The following is a 20,778-nucleotide window of genomic DNA, read 5'->3' on the forward strand; positions in this document are numbered from 1 at the left end:
GGAGTGGGAATAAGCGGTGGCTTTTACACTTGTTCACTCCTCTGTGAACATAATAGACAGTAAAAAAGTTTGTGACAAATTTCTACAAAATGAGTTTACTGTTGACCTTTAAGGGAAACAAATAAACAGTGGATAGGTAATTAACATGTATTTTCTAGCAGAGAGAAATATCAATGCCACCTAACTGTAATTGTTGAATAGGATTTTCTTTTAAAGATCATTTTGCGCATGTTAGTCTCTCTGTTGTGTTCCAGTGGCAAACTAATACCAGCCGGTTTGCACTGCGCTCATATGAAGGTTAACACTGATAACGCCTTCCCAATAGCGTCGTCGTGGGAGCATTGTGCCCACCCTCCAGGCCCCCCCCCCCCCACGTTAACAGTTGGCTCTGTCCCCCCCCCCCCCCAGTTAACAGTTGGCTCCGTCAGCAATGGTTCTTGCACTGTTCATGCTGTTAGCCCCCCGCTAGCAGCTAGTCGCGGGCTCAGCAGTCTCCATGTTGAAAACCGTGTGAGGGTGATCCTTCAATCATAGATATGCTCTGAATTACGCATCGAGCACCTTCAAAAGATGTGTTTTGATTTTCAAACGTTAATATCAAGACTCCTGCTCTACTCAAGACAATCAAAAGGATGCCAAACACAACAACAAAGAATAACTAAAAGGCCTGCTCCCCATCTCGATCAAAGATCAAACAGATCAAAACATAAAAACAAAAAGGAGACTTTCATCAGAGGAATCATTAGGATGGGACTACGCTGGATGCAACTTTGCGGGAGGACAGAGCAGAACAGATTTGAGATTCAGGACAGAGTGCTCTCTTTCTCTCCTCTCTATTACGACCCTGTCTGCCTGTGGAGCTCATCATCTGTCATCCTGCCCTAATTGGCCTATCAAAGTTATGCAAAAGATGCTTCCCTGATAGGCCCTTGAATCAAACCCTAACGCTGACCTGCACCCACAAGAACAGACGCACACACACTCGTAATAGTCATATCCACCTCACATGTATCTCTTTGAGCTTCAGCTGCCTTTATCCTGCCCACAAAAAATACACAGATTTAACTCTGCAATAGTAAAATACTCGCAAGAAAGAGGATACAAATGACAATATGATATTCTGTGACGCCTGCCGCCATGTTTTTGCTCACACCAAAAGTACTAGAGGGCGCCCGAGTTTGGACAGATGGTGCAATGCAAAAGTGAAGTGGAAGATGTTCCCATGCTACACTGCAGGGCCCTCTTAAATATGACGGCAATCCAGACAAAATAACTCATGAATGGAATATGAGCTTGCCGGAGTAATTCCAGTTCTAATGCTTAAATGCATCCGTCGAGCACTTGGTCACTTACAGATTATGCGGGTGTGTCCAGAATGACTCTACACATGTAAAATCAGTAATCAACAAGCCTAGAGGAGATCTCGGTTTACTCGTGGCAGCTACTGCGCAAGGAATACTTCAACTTTGTAAGAAAAAGCGAGCATGGTGATGATCATTTTAAACACAAAAGGAGTTACAACTGCTCTCCATTTGTCTCCATCCCTTGACTGACAGGCAGCATGAAAAGGCTACTGTGAGCTGCCTGACAAAAACATGGGTTGAGTCAAAGGTTTCATGCAGTACACCATCTGTCTAGATCTGTAATTTGTCTGTCGCTGTCTCACCTAAAGAAACACATACCCCATCGAAAAACCACAAATTTGCCTCTGCGCGCTGGCAAACACACAAACACAGATAGAAGTGTGAAGCAAGCCAAAAAAAGCGTAGTCACAAATTCATAATACACTACAATTCTGCAACACACGGTTTGTTTGTAACAAACTGACATAACGAGAGCTAGGAGTAGCTAATTAAAGTGTGTGTGTGTGTGTCTGTGTGTGTGTGTCACGGCCTTTATGTCCTCATGAACGATCTACATCTAGTTTGATGGAGTGAAGCACAGGAGAGGAAAATCTGACAAGTAATTTAAATCCTCACAACAGTGTGCTCTTCGTTGCAAACTTTTTTTCACTCTAAATTTGTAGAATATAGAACCGAGGGAGTGTGCACGTAGATGTTTTTTTAGGGTCTTTTTGCTCAAGGCGTCATCAGTCAGCACACCGTCACCTGAGGTATCAGGAAAGAGATCCATTCAATCACTAAAAATAGCACCAACTATAATTCATATGTATTAGTGTCATGTCCTCCACTGTAAAATACAGGGGGTTGCAACTGCATGTTAACATAATTGAATGCGTCATTGTCTCAGTATATGTGAGGGTTTCAATGCGTGAGAGGAGTGAAGTGCGTTTGACAGGTGAATGGTAATTACAGATGTGTAATCTGTGTGTCTATTGGGCTTTTACAGCCTTTTTTTTGTGTGAACCAGCTGTCCTGTGTGTGCATGTGTATGCATGTACATCATGACTGCGTGTTTGTTATTGTAACTATGTCTAGTAAGTGTTCATGGTGTATGCGTGTGTGGGGGGAGGGGGGGGGGGGGGTTATGAAACAGCTGGCGTGCTGTGAGCTGCATTAACTCTGTGTGTTTGTAATGAGTTATCACCTTGCTTTAAGATCGTTGACTTTGACTGGGGAGATCCATAATGACTTTAACACTCCCACTGGCTGTTAAAGCAAATGAGCAACGGTTGCTCGTGTGGTGGTGGGGGGGGTAACTGTCGTGGAGCCTGTGTGTATGTGTGTGTTTGTGTGTGTTTGTATGAGTGCGCTCTGTCTCTGCCTCCCCGCTCACTCCGCATTGGCCGTTACTGCGTGGACTAGATGTTGCCATGGCAACTCTTTGGCGGCAGCCTTGATGGTGGGATGATCCACGTTATTAGTTGACTCAAGCTGAAAAAAGAACACCATAGTGATTTGGATAAAGGAGCGAGGGACAGGAGACTTGAAGAACGGAAGAAAGGGCGAAACAAAGAAGGGAAATGTGAAAGATTGCTGCAAATTTGTTCAGGTGACAAAACACATCATGGCAAATTATACTGAGATCACACAGAGAAAGTGAGTCACCGAGTACCACATGAAAAACGTAGGTACACATTTGCAGTGTTGACACATATAAGCTAGAAAATGTTCACATACTGGAAATCCAAGACATGGACGTGAACAAATAAATCTCTCTCTCTCCCCAAACATGCAATTGTGCTTGTGTACAAGTAAGAGAAATTTCAGTTTTATTTTTGCAAAATTAGGAAATTTCACTTTTTCAAAGGGCTGCTAATGGATTAAAACGTGTCTTTTTAGGTTAAGTAGAATCTAGTTTAGGTTAAGTTTAATGAGAGGCGGTGGTTATGATGGTTGAGGTGGTTCCTCACAGACATAGGAGTGCAAACGTGGGAGCAGGTGCACAAACTCACAACAAATTCACACTTTTCACATGTACAAAAAAAAACAACTTGCTGGCGTCAAAGTGAAAGTGTTTAGAATAGAATCAGCCTTTTGTGGTGATAATAAGGTAATAAAATCATTCTGTATGTATTTTCTTCCAAACAAAAATGCTTCATGTTTAAATATGTAAAAGATAAAAAGGGGACAGGTGTTCCCTGTGTTCCCTAAAAAGTGGGCCATTAGGAGTTCACCTGACTGCATTTGACAGCAACAATCTATTTGTAACAGTTTTAATGAGCATCCTCTAATGTTATAAATGATACCCCTACTGGAGTGAAGATGGACTGTTAAGAGATTTCACACTGTGTTGCTGCACCACTGCTGGGCTATGGGGAGTGTATTTCTAACTCAAATGGATGGTGAGGCCAACGTACAGGCTGCAAAGTGAGTTTTGAAAGGCTGTTATCTCAGCACCTGGCAAACTGATCGTTGAGTCACTGGTATTGATCAACTCGGCTATCAACCCCCTCAAGATATATTATGGCTATTTTCTGCTATGGTACAGTGAAAATCTCACTTATTGCCCCTTTAAATGCACTATAACTCCATATATTGTGTTGATTCTGCAGTCTTCCCCAGGCCCATCCTTACGGCCCCCTATAAATACAGGTTAGGGCTCATGCTGCTCTTTCCCCTGAAGCAGGATTTTACTGCAGCTGTGGCCAGTGAAAATGCAGAGTGGTGTGTGTTAGATGATCAAGCATAATGCGAAACAGTTCAGTGAATTTCCGAACTGGCTAGATAGACCTTTTAACGGTTTCTGTGAGATGTAGAGCGTCACCGCGGAGAATACTACTGTCTGAGGATCAGTGGATTTTGTCTGCAGCAACTTAACTACAACAGGCTCTTTCATTCGAATATTCTTCTCCTGTCACCTCTGCAGCAAAAGTAGCAGTTAGGTGAGAGGTGGAGACAGAGGGAGAAGAGGATGTGAGTGAGTTAGCGAATAAGGAAAGATGGAAAATTGAGTGAGAAAATGTGAGGGGAGCAGAAATAATCTGGATGGATGGTTGACAACTAATTCATACAATGGAGGAAAGGTGAGCACAGGTGAGAAAGTAGGGGAGACGGGAAAGGAGAAGAGGAGAAAAGGGGTGTTGTGCTAAAATGAGTTTGTTTTGATGGAAGTTGGCAGTCAGCTCCTTAAACGAGAGGAGCGCCGGCTGCCTCACTGGTGTTAGCCTCACTGGAAAACATGAAGGAAAATAATGTTCACATTACAAAGTCAAAAAAGTAGTTAAGTGGTTTCACTGTAGCTGCAGGGTGAGAATAGTTCAACGTCTGGCTGTCAGGGTTCAAGCACGTCTTTGAAAATACGGGATATATTTGTGAAAATATGTGCACAGAAACAAGAACAGTGAGGCGGACGTGTAGCAGGCTTTTCAAGGTGGAAGCGAGTGTGGCTGCAGGTATATCAATTACTCTGGGTGGGCGAGAGTGACAGAGTGATTAGGGAGGTCAGCCTTCAACGACAGAGCAGAGCTCGAGCATCCATGTCAGCCAACAACCCACAACAAGGTATCCTGCAATGCTGAGTCACCACAAGCTAAAATAATTTTGACCTGCCTGTAGAGACAAGGGGGGGAAATCAATAAAGCATGGGATTATAATCATGACATCATGTTGCTTTTTTTTTTAGCTGTGTGACTTGCCTCAAGCAACAAGGCAAACCCTGTCATAAAATATCTCCCAAAGAGGCACACCATCAGCTACAAAGTGAGTCACTGAGTGTATTTGTCCAAATCTCTTTAGCACTTGTGCGAGCAGGAACGTGACTGAGCAAGGAGCAGAGCGAGTCAGCAGCATCGACCCAGTCAGCGAACAGCACCTGCTCCTGATTATTCTCTGCCTGTGTTTTATTAAAAAAAGGAACAAAAAAGAAATGGTGAGAGAAGTTGAGACTGAAGCACACTGACCAACAGTCGCACGTCAATACCCTGGAAAGAGTGTTTATTCAGCGCCGGAGTCGTCTCAGTCAGAGGAAATATAACTCCGGCACTGGCGGTGCAGATTTGAGTTTTTGCTTTTGAGCGAGTTTATTTTGGTGCCAAATATAAAGAATTAACCACAGACGTCTCTTTCCAGTGACCTTCCTCGTCGTAGACTGGGTTTTTTTTTTTTCACTGCCTCATTTCAGTGGCAGAGATAACACACTGGCTTCTATCTCGCATCAACAGTGAGTACAACCTGGTTGGATTTGTGACCAACGTTATTACAAGACTGGGAAATGTCTTTTCAGATGGTTTAAGAACTGATAACGAGTCCACATGTGGCATGTGGACTCGTCCACATGTGGCATTTAAAGACATGGAAACACAGAGCACAGGACACCACAGGAAACACGGCCGTAACATGGAAACTCCACATGGAAAACAATCGAATTAATGTCGGCAACACAAGACCGTGCCACCGTGAGGCATCAGCGCTAATCACCGAGCCACCATGCGGCCCTTTCAATTAACAGTGTGTCGCTATATTGAGGCCCAAGGAATGGAGTGCCAGAGGTCACATACCCATGAATCTTTGGTCCCTCAAGTAAAGTTTGCCAAGATTAATTATTCTAATTGGCGCACTCCGGGTTCAATGTCATACACTTTGTCAACAAAGTTTTCAATTAAGCACCATTAAGCCGCAGTGTGTGGGTGAACTGGAACAGATTATCAAGATGAACTATGATAAACAACACGCAGAAGTCAAACAGTCATTAGCCATCATCAACGCATCGAGAGAGAGAGGGAGAGACAGGGAGAGAGAAACAGAGAGAGAGCCACATCCCCACAATTAATTGTGATTAATAAAGATTTAATGAATGTACTAAGTGTGTGGGCTGAGCTTTACTGTGATGGATCGGCAGAAGAGTGACAGCTTTTGAGTGAGAGCGCTTCGACGGAGAGTGAGGGATTAGATTGACACTTGACATGAAATGTGGAACAATGTCAGTGTTGTAGAAACACTCAGACACAGATGCACACACACACGATCCTTCTTTCTTTGCTCACCACCCTTGGACAAAAAATACATTATTTTCTCCCACGGATAGTGATTTCCATGGATTGGAAATTGTTGGCTTCAGAGCACCCAGCTAAACTTGAACTCACTGTGTGAATGAGTGTGTGTGTGTGTGTGTGTGTGTGTGCGTGATGGAGAGAGACAGAGAGACGGTGAATAATATATCTTGCTTTTCAGCTTTTGGCTTCTTTAGCTGGTGCCTTGATCGAGCCTTATTTTGATTATTCATGTAGTTCACGTTATCACCTCACAAATAAGGCAGAGACTGAGTTGTTTTAAATCTGAAATAGAAGAAGTGATTTTAAACTATTTTGAGGTTCTTTGGTGATGTAAAGCACATGAATTGTTGCTGGTGGGGTCTGCACGTGTCTCTTTTTCGACTCTGCTTTTATTGTGGTCAGTTTTTCATTCCCATGGGATCATCGTGGAAATCTGGATTTGTATTTATAATATGAAATAGAAATGGTCAATACAAGAAATCTATCAATAAGAAAGAGAGAGACAGACAAAAAGAGAGTGAAGAAGATATAAAAAAACAACCCTGAAATAATGCCAAAACTCACGTCAATAGTCTTTACTCCATCGGGCCCACAAGAGCAGAACAGCCAGTGAAGCTAAAGCTCACTTTTCTCACAGAGGATTTTAAACTAAATGAAACTTTTCCCAATAAAATGTTCCACTTCCAGTATTTTAGTTATTCTTCTAACATAGTACAATAAACTACGAAATGTAAGCCAGCTACAGTTATACAAACGGGTTCCCCTCAGTGAGTGATGCTCCGTTATCACTGGGCAAATGGGATGAATTAAGAACTTTAGGAGAAATGTAAAGCTCTGCTCAGTATAGTTATCAGAATATTTTTTTTTATTTATGACACAAACATTTTATTGAAGTTCTAGTTAACTTGCTGACCCGACTTTGGTTGCGAATTATGTCATCAGTTGTAGTCTGTGGGTATGATCGTTTTTTCTCTGCATGTGTAAGTAAACCTCAAACCTGACAAAAAAAAGACCCTAAATTGGCTAATTATAAGGGCAACCAGAGAGGCTCTTTTGTAAGAACATTACATTAACTGCAGCTTTTGACTGGTAAAGTATCAAAGTGGTTCTTCAAAAATGCCTGAGACAACTGTGACAGAGAGCGAACAGTATTGGAGCAGGTATTATACCCCTCCTCTGCAGGTATTATACCCCTCCTCTGCAGGTATTATACCCCTCCTCTGCTGTCTCTGTTTACAACCCTTCTGCTGGGACTAAAATAAAAGATTTACATGATGGGCAAAGGCAGCTTTAAAAGCCATTTATATGTGTCCTTCAATTGTGCCATTTGGTTTATCTCCATCATATACATTTCAGAAGAAAAACTTCACGATTCATAAAATTTCACTTCAAGGTTTGCAATACCCAGACTTTCACAAGTCAGTTCATCAACAGTTTTTTTTAACTATTGCTGACAATTTTATTGTCTTGAGTGGTGCTGAGATAAAAGCTTGCCCGAATACGGAAAGTGTCACAAACAAACTGTAGTTTACAAACTGTAGTATACAGTTTACTTTGTATTCACTGGGACCCAGAGCCCTTTAATATTACTAGAGGACTACTTTCATATTAGAGACACATCGCTTATAATAGGATATGAAATAAAAGCACGAAAGAGCTAAAGCTACAGAAGGAATAATAAAGAACGGATGGATTACTGTATTTAAGACTGCATCAAAGATATTAGGACAGAATGAGGGAAAAATAAATAATGGTTGTCACATATGCATAGCCATTGCCCTTGCTATATTTTTAGTGGCAGTAAGGAAGACACATTAGCTGGGTTCAGGAGCAAATGACCCCTTCTTACATCACTCACATGAAACCCACACTCAACGATGCAATAATGAACATTTATCAAGACCTCTTTCATGCAGCATTTGGAACTAAATGTTTCTTTCCTCTTTATGTGGAAGAACATGCGTTTCCTTCCAAGATAAGAAATAAACTTGAGCCATCAGAAAGTTCCAGTCTCTCACAGATGTCCAAAATCCCATCTCATTTGGTGAGGCAATCAGAGTCGACGGGCGTTGCTTTTGCTGCGGTTACTTCCATACAACCCAGGTCAGGATATTTACGAGTCACACCATTGCTTTATTTTAAAAAGCCCTCAAATACCAGCGCTCAGGCCACTGATGAACACTTGCCTGTAGCCGGGCCATAAAACAACAATATGAATCAATCTATGTTGTTGAAAGTTACGTAACAAACCAAATTCATATTGTCGATGTGGCACTCGCTGCTCACTCCATGTATTCCTAAATTGAAAACAAGTAAGTTATTAAATGAAAACAACACTCTGATAGCAAGACCCTGATATCATACTAATTAGCATATAATTCCTTTTCTCTGAGCTGTTTATTACTGACATGAATCATCTACTTTCATTGAATTTCTTGCACTCAGTACACAGAAGATGGTGTCAAGATTGAAATGCTGCACTCCTGACCATAATCACACACAAAGAGGCACCTCATCTATCTTGCAATCCAAATGTAAAAAGTAATCGTTTTCAATATGTGCAATGAAATGTCTGGCCCGCAGCTTATCTTCTTAGACTGCCGCACCCTCAAGATGTCCATCTGCTGTGGATTAAATCTTCTATTTTAACTGCTCACATCAATGCCTGCAGACCCTCACAGACAGAAATAATATATGCCTGGGAGAGCGGGCTTATTTTTTTCCCACAATCTTGCCCCTTCAGCAGCACTTCAAAACAACTTGTCAGTGGCTGTCAGTTTAAATTAGCGGACTAGCCCTTTACGCCACTGTTTTCTGACTCTGGTAAATCTGCAGGCTGTCTCCATCAATCACAGAGCAGCTCCCACACACACACACACACACACAAACATGCGTACACAGTTGCACATTATTTGTTCTACAGTGCCGACAAATACACCCAGATCCAAACACACACACACACACACACACACAGAAACAAAGACATGAAGTAAGGATGCACTTGCACTCTGGCGATGGCTTCTTCCAAACAAACAAAGTGGTTGAAAACGATGAGGTTGTAGCAGTCTGTCTATTTACATACATTTCCCTTCTCTCTTTCTCTCTGAAGTGTCAAAGCAAATAAATTGTTTTTCATGTCTCTTATTACCTCCAGGGACCTGCAGATAGTAAACACTGCTCAAGTGTGCAGAATGCACACACTCACTGGTACTCACACACATATAAAGTGAGTACTTCTCTGAAGTTGCAGATTTACTCTCAAATGACACCACATATTCACAGACTTTTGGAGATCTGTATTTATTACTGGTCTATTATTATCACCTCACATTTGGTGTTCTCTTTATAACATTTCATTTTCTTGTGTGTTCATTTTCTTATCAAGATATATTTACAGAGGACATTTCATTGAGATAAAGGTCACTTTTGCAAAAAAGACATAAATATAAATTATTATTATTATTATTATATTATACAGGAACAATCATCACGCACACACCCACACATTAATTAAAGAGAGAGAGAGAAGTTCTAGTTTCTGAGCAATGAGTTCCACACACTGATATCCAACCAATTGCTATGTGTTTACAACGCTGTGCTATATCAACTATCACCGTTGAGGGCATGGAAGTTCTTGTAAAATGCATCTGTGTTGTTGTATTGGAGTTTAAAGCATGGAGGAGGCTTGGTGTGTGATGGAGTTATGGAATACAACATGGCATTATCAGCATAATTGAGAGTTGTAAACATGTGTATAATGAATGTAGAGAGTAAATACATGGGGACCCAATATTGATCCTTGCCAAATTTCTAAGAACTTCATTTTTCTTGATTTGAAAAAAAATGGCATCAACATTCTGAAGTTTGCCAGAAAGTAAAGATCAACCGCTTTTAGAAGAATCCAAACCCAGGGAAAGCATCTTAATCTTGTGAACGACGGAATCAAAAAGCCTTACACAGACCTTGATGTGGAATATGTTCTTCGAAAACAAAGACAGAAAAGCCTGAGGCTGTAGTCGATATTTTTCCTCTGCCATGTCATGCCAAGACATCAGTTGTAAACAGTCAAAAGAAACGCCTGACAGAATGTACTGATACAGGAGCTGCAGTATCCTCATGCTGAGATTTGTGGTGTGCGATGCATGTGCCTGTACTGGTATCTGAGAAGGGTTGGGCAGGCTAAGCAGATGTTGGCTGTTATATAATACCTCCCATTAGTCTGGTGTTTTTTGGCAGGCTTTTGCCCCGTCCACCCTGCAATGTGTGCTGCTTTTCGAAATCCCTTAGTGGATGAGATCCATACAGCAACCCACTAAAAAATAGATACTGCAGCCTGTGTCATTTGGCAAACTTAATAACACTCATGCTTATACACTAGTTCCACAACATTTCCCGTCAGTATTTTTAGAAAGGTGCTGACACAGCGTTCTGGGCTTGTTGCTGCAGACGGAGATTGCGATTGACTGCTTGAAAATTGAACAACCCCAAATATTTTGCTGCTATCAAAGGAAAATAAATCCTCTCTTTCACAGGTCTGTGTAAGAAAGACTAATGGAGTGTTAGAGTTCAACAGTAACCGTGATGATCAAGCAAACCGTTGCAGAAACATAGATGTAATCTAACATGGAATGACTGTATTTGACTCTAGTTGTAAGGAACTTTATCATTTAAGTTCGTAAATTAATGTTATATTTTGAACAAAAAAAAAATCCAGTTGTAATCATCAATTTGCCAGACATGTCATGACCAGGCTACTTCAGATAATCAAGCTGAGTGAAACATTTCTGTCTGGGCTGCCAGGGCACGGCCGGATAAAAGAATTCCTGTCAAACCTCCTCTTGGTACTTAATCAATCTGCATAATACAGAATGTCAGGATGAAAAAAAACCAAAGAGAAATCACAGCGAGGAAAAACAAAACAATTACACCTCTGTGATTATTTATGTCTCCTGATGACTTCTGTGTCTGTTTTTGTTTGAGCCATGGGGAGCAGTGTGAGTAAACTGCTTGAAACTGTCTTCCAGAGAGTGTGACATTGCCCCCGGAAATAATAGGAGGGAATTGGAAACATGGCCTGTCTATTAATTGCTTGTTTATTTTAATAACAGCCATCACAGGAAATATTCTGAAGAGCAACGCTCCACCGGATATGGAGCCATAAACAGACAGGCCTAGTCACGCGCGAACACTCTGTAAAGCTCACACATGTTGGCCCATGTACATAAAATGTACAAAATCCTTTACCACACAAACGTATAAAACAACACTGACAAGATTATTTCACGTAACATAAATTACGACGGCATGATTAAGGCAGCAGAGGTTTATATTCTTCCCTAATCTTGAAATGATCATAAATAAAGCCAACAGGATTCTCTCCTGGGATGCAAGCGAGCCTTATGCAGCCTTCACAGAAACACTTCGCTTCATGTGACTGAACCTGCAATCTGGTGATGTGGTGTGTATCGCGGCATTGTGTTCAAAAGTAAATGAAAACAAACAAACAATGACACTCAGCATTGTCGAAACACAGCACAGACAGCAGCTCAGCAGCTGACAGGAGATGAATGAATGACCTTTGTGTGGTGTCTGCAGACATTACCAGCCTTCTTTACAGCCATAAGAGACTGAATAAGTAGGGAATAAATGAATAAACTAATTAATTCTGTTACTTTCCTGGTCCATGACATACTTTGACAGAGCACAAGTCCCCCTACTGTGTAGTCTAGCAACAAGGTAGACAACTGGGATCAGTTTGGATACATCAGCACTGTCTACCGTTGACTTATTTGTGAGGCCGTGTTGTCAGACTTGCTCAACTTCAACGTGAACCAATGGTTCATGCTGAGGTTAAGCAAGGCAGCTGAACACAATTTGTGAAAGTGTCATTCACTGCTTTCCTCTTGAAGATACATGTACACATGAATCTGCTCTTTACTTAGGCTCTGAACTGTGGAGCAAAAAAACTTCAAGCAGGAGGAATAGAAACCTTTGTGGGAATGGCTACGTTTCACTTGTCTGAAATGTGTTTGGAGCAGTAAAAACTAACATGAACTCTCCTGAAGCATTTTTTTTCATTTTACATAACTCTTCTCAAAAGTAAGGGACATTTCTCAGCTTAAAACAGAAGACAATATGACTGAGATGAATAGTACGGAACAAAAATGGCGGCTCCTTCAATGTGCATGTGAAAAATGTCCTTTAGATAGCAAATGCAGTCAAGGATGCTGCTGACATTTGTTTACTGTCACGACTCTTACCTCTGAGAGAAAATGTCCCTGTAGGGGCTGCCGTGCTGCATGGCGATACCATATCCACGGTCTGGTGCGTTGCTGCTGACAGTGTAGAACGAGCAGTCCTCATCATTGTTAGCAACGTACTCCAGCACTGCTGCATCCCACACAAAGCCAAATCGGCCGTACTGCACCTGAAAGAAAAGAAAAAAGACATTTAGACACAGTTACCAAAATTCAGATAGGTGCACCTGTACCTCAGGTTATGCGGGTGACAGCCGACAACATTGTGTTGAGTTAATGAGATTCTTTGAGGTCCTTGACAGGATTCTAGCTTGGCCTCCACAATATGGACCTATTTGAAAATGATGTCACTTACTTTTGCAAAAGCACTCAATTCAACAAACATAAGAGAAGGCAAATGTTTACCACTTATTGACTTATATTGAAACAGTGTGCCACAGACTTTTACTTGCAGCAACCTTAATATGCAATATGTATCTATTCATTATGCATTTTGTCCTTTCTTCTTGGTTCAATTTCTATTAACAGAGCCTGTTTCTTTACTATCCGCTGTCAATATATTAAATCCCTAAGACAATAACAGTGTCTTTGATTCAGTGTCTAGGTGAAGCTTCATCATATATGCCTGTAAGAAGTGTATAAGAGGTACATTTGAGAATAATGTTTTATTAGCAGTTCAGCTTATCCTTGATCCATTAAGAAATGTCCAATAAACCTTTGTGTGTCTTTATGGATGAGCTGAATCACGGTAGAGCACATTCATCTGCGAGGACTAACTCACCCCGCAACACAGATATTTCATAACCGCAGTCTATCTTTCTTGCACCCTATGTGGATGTGTTTTACATTTTTATGTGCATGCCGTTGCAGTGAAGTGTAGGTGGGTGTGAAGTGTGTGCTTGCAGCTTGTGCTTGAAAGGAATTAGAGGGTCGAAGTGACTCAAAGTGAAAATTATAGTTTGTGTTACGTGGAGGTGCCTGGTGTTGACATGGCTTCTCATTAACATTCAATAAATCCTCATTTTCACACCAAAATGAAAAGTGGAGAATAAACAATGTGGCTGTGATATTCACATCATGACACCTTTTCTGACAATTCAGTAGATGCTCACACACACACACACACACACACACACACACACACACACACACACACACACACACACACACACACACACACACACACACACACACACACACACACACACACACTTCTTCTAACATATTATTTTGGATTTGGTGTGTCATTAACTTTAATGGAGCTTCATGAAATGTTTAAACCTCTCTGTCTTCAATGTGTGTGTACGTGTGTATCACCTCAGTTGGCCTATGTGTGATGACTAATGTCTGAGAACCGACAAGACCCTCTGATTGGGTAATTTCACAGTCTGTAGTCCTCTGAAGTGTGTGTGTGTGTGTGTGTGTGTGTGTGTGTATGTGCAATAATTCACTGCAGGGCATCAGATTGACTCCTTCTGCTCTTTACAACCTTAAAAAGTGTAGAGAGAGTAATTTATTACCTCAAATAATTTGATGGCTTTTTACCGTTGCTTTTGAATTGGAAAGATTATGGGCTTTGTGGAAGGGAAATGAGTAAAAAATCAGTTCCAACAGCTTACCATTGTGTATTAAGGACTTCTCGCTATTTGGGTGAAAAGGGGCGGTGTGTGTGTGCGTGTGTGCATTATCATGCACAATGCTGTGTGTATGCGGTGACCTCTGATGTCAGCCACACTGAAAACACAAGAAAGCCGTCCTGATCTCATTAACATTATTCTTTAGAATTCAGACACTTCACATGCTGAGTGTATAGATTCTAACAACGGAACAAAAAGTGTCCATTACATGTACACTACCTTTTTCCGGAGAAAAGCTATTTCCCTATGTTCCAGTCTTTGTCAGCGCCCAAAGACGCTTCAACTTTTCAACGCTAAATATTGTGGAGTTTGTCTTGATAGAAAACCAGCTTTTATGTCAACTCACAATAACTCAAAGGACCGTTTTACTGCTGTGTTTACAAAAACAACTGATGTAAACAAACCCATTAACGCAGTCATTAAAAAAAACAATGAAATACATTCAGTTGTTAAAAAGTCCCTGTATCATAAAATGCCTCTCAATCAAGTTAACAGTGATAACAACTTCCAATCCTGTCCTTTGAAATCTGATGTTGAGGTGAGGCTTTAGATCACGGCACGCCTTTAAGGGAACGAAAACGATGACAGGCAACCAAAAAAAGAGCTTGTATGGCTCTAAAAGCCCATATGGGTTGATGCCTTTCAGAAGCGAGGACAGAGCGGGATTAATGTGTTTACGCTGTCTCGCGAGCCATTTTAGCAGAAGCTGAATGGAGAAAGAAAATAACTTTGACTTGGATTATTTACAGGACTTCACCCTTCATCAACCTATATGAAGAAATGTGAGATCACAGGAAGAAAAACGAGTATAAAATTGAGTCTATGTAAAGTGATGCATGAGACGGAGAGAGTGGATAGATTACTGACGTTATAGCAAACACCGCTGGCCTAAGACTAAGGATAAAAGACAATAATGTGGAAGAAAGGGTTGAGTGCATCAGGCTTCAATGAGGCTGTCTGATTTTGGTGTTTTACAGTTTCACTGAAATACTTTTAGAAATGAACCGCACAGAACATAAAGGATGTAAACGTCTTCACTAGCATCTTCAAAATTTAAAAATAGCAAATCATGAGGTTGACATTCATCAGATATCATTTTCAGCCATGGGTTTGGGACCTCACACGGGGTCACTTGATATGGAGATTAGTTTAAATGTACCAGTCTTTACATCACAATAAGACTCTGCTCGAAGCTTTAATCCAATTAAACTACACTCGATAAATAAATGATTATAGCAATGCCAACAAAGCAGACAATCACATAAAAAAGACTTATCCCTAGAATGAAAATGACGCTGGAGCCTGTGAAAGGAAATGCTCTTGCCTGCAGCTGTGTTTCATAAACAGAGACAAAGTGTCTGTGAATAGGGAGCGCTTGATTCGCTACATGCAAAGCATCAGTTTATTATGAGCTCAAGTTTGATTAATGACCAGAAACAACATCATGATCAATTTCCATAAAAGGTATGTGCTGAGGGTCAGCTCGCCCATGTTGTTGTGTTACCTCTGATTGTGATTGTGATTATCTAAGCAGCTCACATGAAAAGAAGGACAACTTTCTTACGGCTGAGAACTCTGGAGTCGAAAAACAACAGTCTGGGAAAGCCTTTACTATTCTATTTTCTGCCCCCGTCTCAGAGTATTACATGTTACTACTGTTTAAGTTAATTTAATCAGAGCATCTATGTACTTTGAATACAGCTGGGCCGCATGCTTTTAGTGTATGTTGGTGCATGCGGGCGGGCCCCACTGTTTACAGCTGGTAACACCATCACAACTCTCAGTGTTGTCACAGATTCGTTGCAGCTTCTGGTTCCCCCACAGGTAATCACTGTGAGCTCTGTCAGCAGGTTTGCCTTGGTTTGTACTGTTAGCGCTGTTAGCACCGTTTGCTACAAGCCGCAGGCTCAGCCATCACCAGGTTGAAAGCCATTGAGAGAAAATAGAAATCCCAATCTTGTATATAGCACCTTTAACAATACTGCTGCTTCCCCAGTGTCTGACACTCATAGTCTATTTCCCAGAAGTCTGCAGCCTGCCTATAAGTCCAAACAATGAAAAGGAAAGAGAGCAGCATTGAAGAAGGAGGGTCACTTCAACTCTAACTTCCATTTGTTGCTATAGGACATGTAAGGTCACTGGCAAACAAGATGGATGAGCTTTCCAGTTTGTCAAGGCCTTATAAGGATTATCTAGGCAAGGCAGCTTTCTATTTTGCACAAGCTGCATTTGCATGCATAGCGTAACCTGGCAATGGGCTCCAATTAAGGTGTTATCCAAGTTAAACTATTTACATGCACCCTTGACACCCTGTGATTGAGTCTCCATGTTTCCACTTACACTGTTCATGAGGAGAAAACATACCAGTAAACCAGTCAAAAGAACTACAATTTGAGGCCTCTTAAAATACAAGGGAAGAATTCATGATCCTAATAATTTTAACAAACGCTCCTTTCTGGCATGCTTTTGTTGACGCTGGAATACGTATTTTGACTTTGTTTCACATTGGAGTCATGGAGAAGAAATGATCATAAGAGTTCAAATCAAACTGTTGAGCTTCCCAGATCAGAGTAGCTTTAAGACCTCACCAGAGATGATGGTAAAAACAAAAAGGTGCAAGATGTTTACGGGTCGCAATAACTATTAAAATACTGACGTATAGTATGAATCTTGTACAGTATGTGCCTTTAAAGTGAGTCAAAATGTTCCCTGCAACAATATGCGTAAATACAGAAGCAGGTTACTTCTGAACTTGTTTCTCGATGTAAAAATAGTGACTGGAGTTTTGTGCTGGTACAGTATGTATAAATAGAGGTAAACATATCGGTAAGAGAAGAGGGGGAGGTTGGGATATTTTTGCTATTTTCACTTGACATTACCAGTTCACACATTAGCATAGTGCAAATACTGAATGAGTGATTTTGGGCTGAGAAGCCTGCATTTAGGGATTTAAGGTGTCATTATTTTTGTGCAGAAGGAGGTTTGTGGTCAGAGAAGAAGGGCTGGACTTCAGAATGCGGAGGGGAACAAGCTGACATAAGATCACAACAGATCAACACCAAACCCCCATTATCTTTCCCTGGATTATACTCTGGACTGATCTATGTTCAATGCAATATTTGCACTGTTATATATAAATAACAACATTTCTGTACATATTACGCCACATAGCATTTTGCATATAATATATATTATTTGCAGCACATATTATGTATTACGTCATCCAAGTTTTTTACAGTTAGAACTAATAACACATTCATTGAATTTGTATTTCCTTATGTTGTCTACACTTTCGTTTATTGCGCATCATTCATACATTCCACCTCATATGTTATTTTTACGCTCTGATTTTTGTATACTATATCACAGAAAGTCTGCTACAGAAACTATACACAGAAAACACCAAAAGTTATGGCTACGAGTTTCCTTAAGGTCACGCCACAAAACAACATACTTATAACTTTTGCCTCAGCAGAACTGACGAATTTCAAACAAATGTCTCTTTCTTCTTGCTCGGTAGCTGCTATTGCATCTGGCGCTGTGATCAAATCTAAAAACGGAAGCTATTTGTCAGAGAGAGAGGGGGGGGGGGGGGGGGGGGGGGGTTGTCCAACAATAGAAGAGAACAGCTTGTCTCTCACTGCAACAGTGTTCTCAACTAAAGAAAAAGCCTCAATCAACAAACTCAAACGACAAATCCCAAAATACTCTTTGTGGACACAGCCCACCTACGTTCATACGGTATATTAAATAGCATATTTTAGAGTTTCATAAAACCTCCCACCATGGCAGGAGATGAGGTATTGCATTGACCCACTACCGTTAGATTGGCATCCAGATAACTTTTTAGCACTTTCATTTGCAGACTGCATTTGAGAATAGCTCTCAAATCTTATAGTCCGGCAAATAAAAACTGCGGTTGTATTTGTAAGCCACTCTCAAGTGAACTCTTCGTTAAATGTGTTCACTCTGAGGTCTTAACCTGCTTGAAATTGTCTGTACTGTGAGATTAGGTTATCATGCACGTGCAGTATGTTTATGCAAGCAACAACTTGCATAAAGTTACTCAACACTAACCGCTGCATCTCGAATACGTCCCTCATGTAACACACACAGATGCACGGAACACATGCACACACCTTAACTTCTGTCCCGTGTCCAGGGTTGTGACTCTAGTTGTGCCAGGTAAATGATCAGAAGCTATTTTCCTCAGAAACACTGACAAACACTCATAGTCTTGCACACACACACACACACACACACACACACACACACACACACACACACACACACACACACACACACACACATCAAACATCCACCAATGAATCCTAATCATTGCATTGGGCCTTGTTTTCCTCTCTCATGAATGTGACACAGACGACCCAATAAGAGCCATAATCTCTAAATTAAAGCCTTCCCTGCATCACCTCCTTCTCCCTTTTTTCTATCACTCACGTCACTTTTTAATTTGCATGCCTCTATACATGGGAGGAGAGAAAATGAACCTAATTCTGTTGCTCTATCACTGTTTATGTTGTTGTTGATCAGTTTTAGAGTGTTTCTGTAATGGCGGAGCTCATTTAATGAAGACATCACAGCACTGAACCATGAGCCCGAGCTATTTTTGCTACAGCTCTGTTTTGTTTTGCAAGGCAAAGGGCCAAAAAAACTGTAAACAAGGAATAGTTGCAAAGAATCTAATTATTCATAATTTTCTGCTATTATTTATAATTAGTAGTTATGAATGTTCTTGTAAAACACAGAATGGGTTGTGACTGGAATGTTAACATTTTGTTCAACATAATTGAACTAAGAAGACTGTCAGTGTGTGTAGAAATATATCCAAAGGCCCCCCCCCCACACAAAAAAAAAAAACTGAAGTGAATAAATGTTAAAGTTGGGAAACAACAGAAAGAAGAGGCAGAGGAAATATGATGCACATACAATTACTTTAATATTAGATCATGTAGGGCATGCAGGCAAAGCAGATCTAAAATGTGATTTAAGAAGAAAATAGAAGTTTGACGTTCTTCAGTTTGGACATTGGAACAACTAAATGGGTCTTACATTACATTACAGTCATTTAGCTGACGCTTTTATCCAAAGCGACTTACATGTCAGATGCTATCATACCGTAGGCACAGCTACGGGAGCAATTTTCGGGGTTAAGTGTCTTGCTCAATGACACATCGACTTGCAACTAGTGGTGCCGGAGCCAGGGTTTGAACCACCAACCCTCTGATTGAAAGAAGAATGAAGGTCAGAACCACACCAAGCAACCCTGTCTCCTATAAATAATATTATTGTCTTATGCTTCACATTTAAATTCACATTTTTTTTTCAATATCCAACCAAGTCTACTATCCTTCCCCCAACCCTAAATATAACTTAACCATACTCTACTTGCCATGAAAGCCATGCTTTCCCAAACTCAAGTTACTTTGCGTTGTCAAAAAACACAAAAATTAGAAAAATACGAATAAAAACTTGAACAGATCAACAGCGCTGTTCACAAAGTCTGAATTTACCAAGAGAAGAACTTTTTCAAAATGAGGTCGGTCCTCACCTCCTTCTTCATCAGCCAGATGACTGCATGCATAAATAAAAGGTGAAGGGTGAACTTTGAGAACTGCTCAAGTGAAAGAAAACTACAAATATATGACTGTGCTCCTGCAGAGCGCTCATACACATTTGGACTCATACAAATCTCTCTGGGCGTTATTTTCCAATTATTTGACAGAACCGGCTCAATGAGTGTCTGGGCCGGCTGCAAGAGGTCCTTCTATCTCATCCACAGTTCAAACAGTTTGGCTTCAGAGTCTAGCCATGCTGAAACTTCAAAACGGCTAAACTACTCCAGGGTCCAGTCTAACTCTGTCTTTTTTCTCTCTCCTCCCCTCCCTCCGAGAGATCCCTTCAAGGGCACCCACCATGCAAAAGGAGTAGTAGATTCTTCATCTTGCTCTCAGTTTAAACTCCAATATATCAAAATATGTCATTTTCTTTCTCATCCATAAATTACATTTTAGATTACAAGCAACAAAGTGGCTCATAGGAAATCATCCCCGAGTGCGGAGTCAGTTTCTTAAATGTTCAGTATTTAGTCTTTAAGCAATGGATGTGAAATGTTTTACACATGGGAGGTTCAGTGCGTTTTTCTGTCGAACACTTCAGATGAAGACTCATGGCTGTAATAAAAAAGGCAATTTTTGCCAGTTTTTATTCATGCATTATTTCGTTATCGAGCTTTATGCTATCCACATGGATTTGTAGTGGCAGCACATCATTTCCCCCATGACAGTCAACAAAGTCCGTCTTCATTACTTTTTTTATCTGCCAGTGAAGTGATCAGCTTTAAACAGAAATACATCTGCTTTGATCAGGGCTGGAGATCGCCTAATGTGAAGAAAAAAACAACATAAATGTGGCACGATAGCAAATCGATTCCAGTTGTGCTGTTTGTGTACTGGCAGGCAGGCAAGTATAA

General features: G+C 40.8%; 1 protein-coding gene across 1 annotated transcript in view; it reads right to left on the reverse strand.

Annotated features, from left to right (window-relative positions):
* Positions 1-20,778, reverse strand: part of grid2 (glutamate receptor, ionotropic, delta 2) — a gene marked incomplete at both ends in the record, with an annotated part of 431,005 nt that overhangs the window by 14,926 nt on the left and 395,301 nt on the right. The window contains one exon of the mRNA XM_079161163.1: positions 12,655-12,821. Coding sequence (XP_079017289.1) covers positions 12,655-12,821 — 167 coding nt within the window. The remainder of the gene's footprint in view (positions 1-12,654; positions 12,822-20,778) is intronic.

The sequence above is a fragment of the Pholis gunnellus genome (assembly GCF_910591455.1).
Source record: "Pholis gunnellus genome assembly, chromosome: 6".
In the NCBI taxonomy this organism is placed as follows: Eukaryota; Metazoa; Chordata; class Actinopteri; order Perciformes; family Pholidae; genus Pholis; species Pholis gunnellus.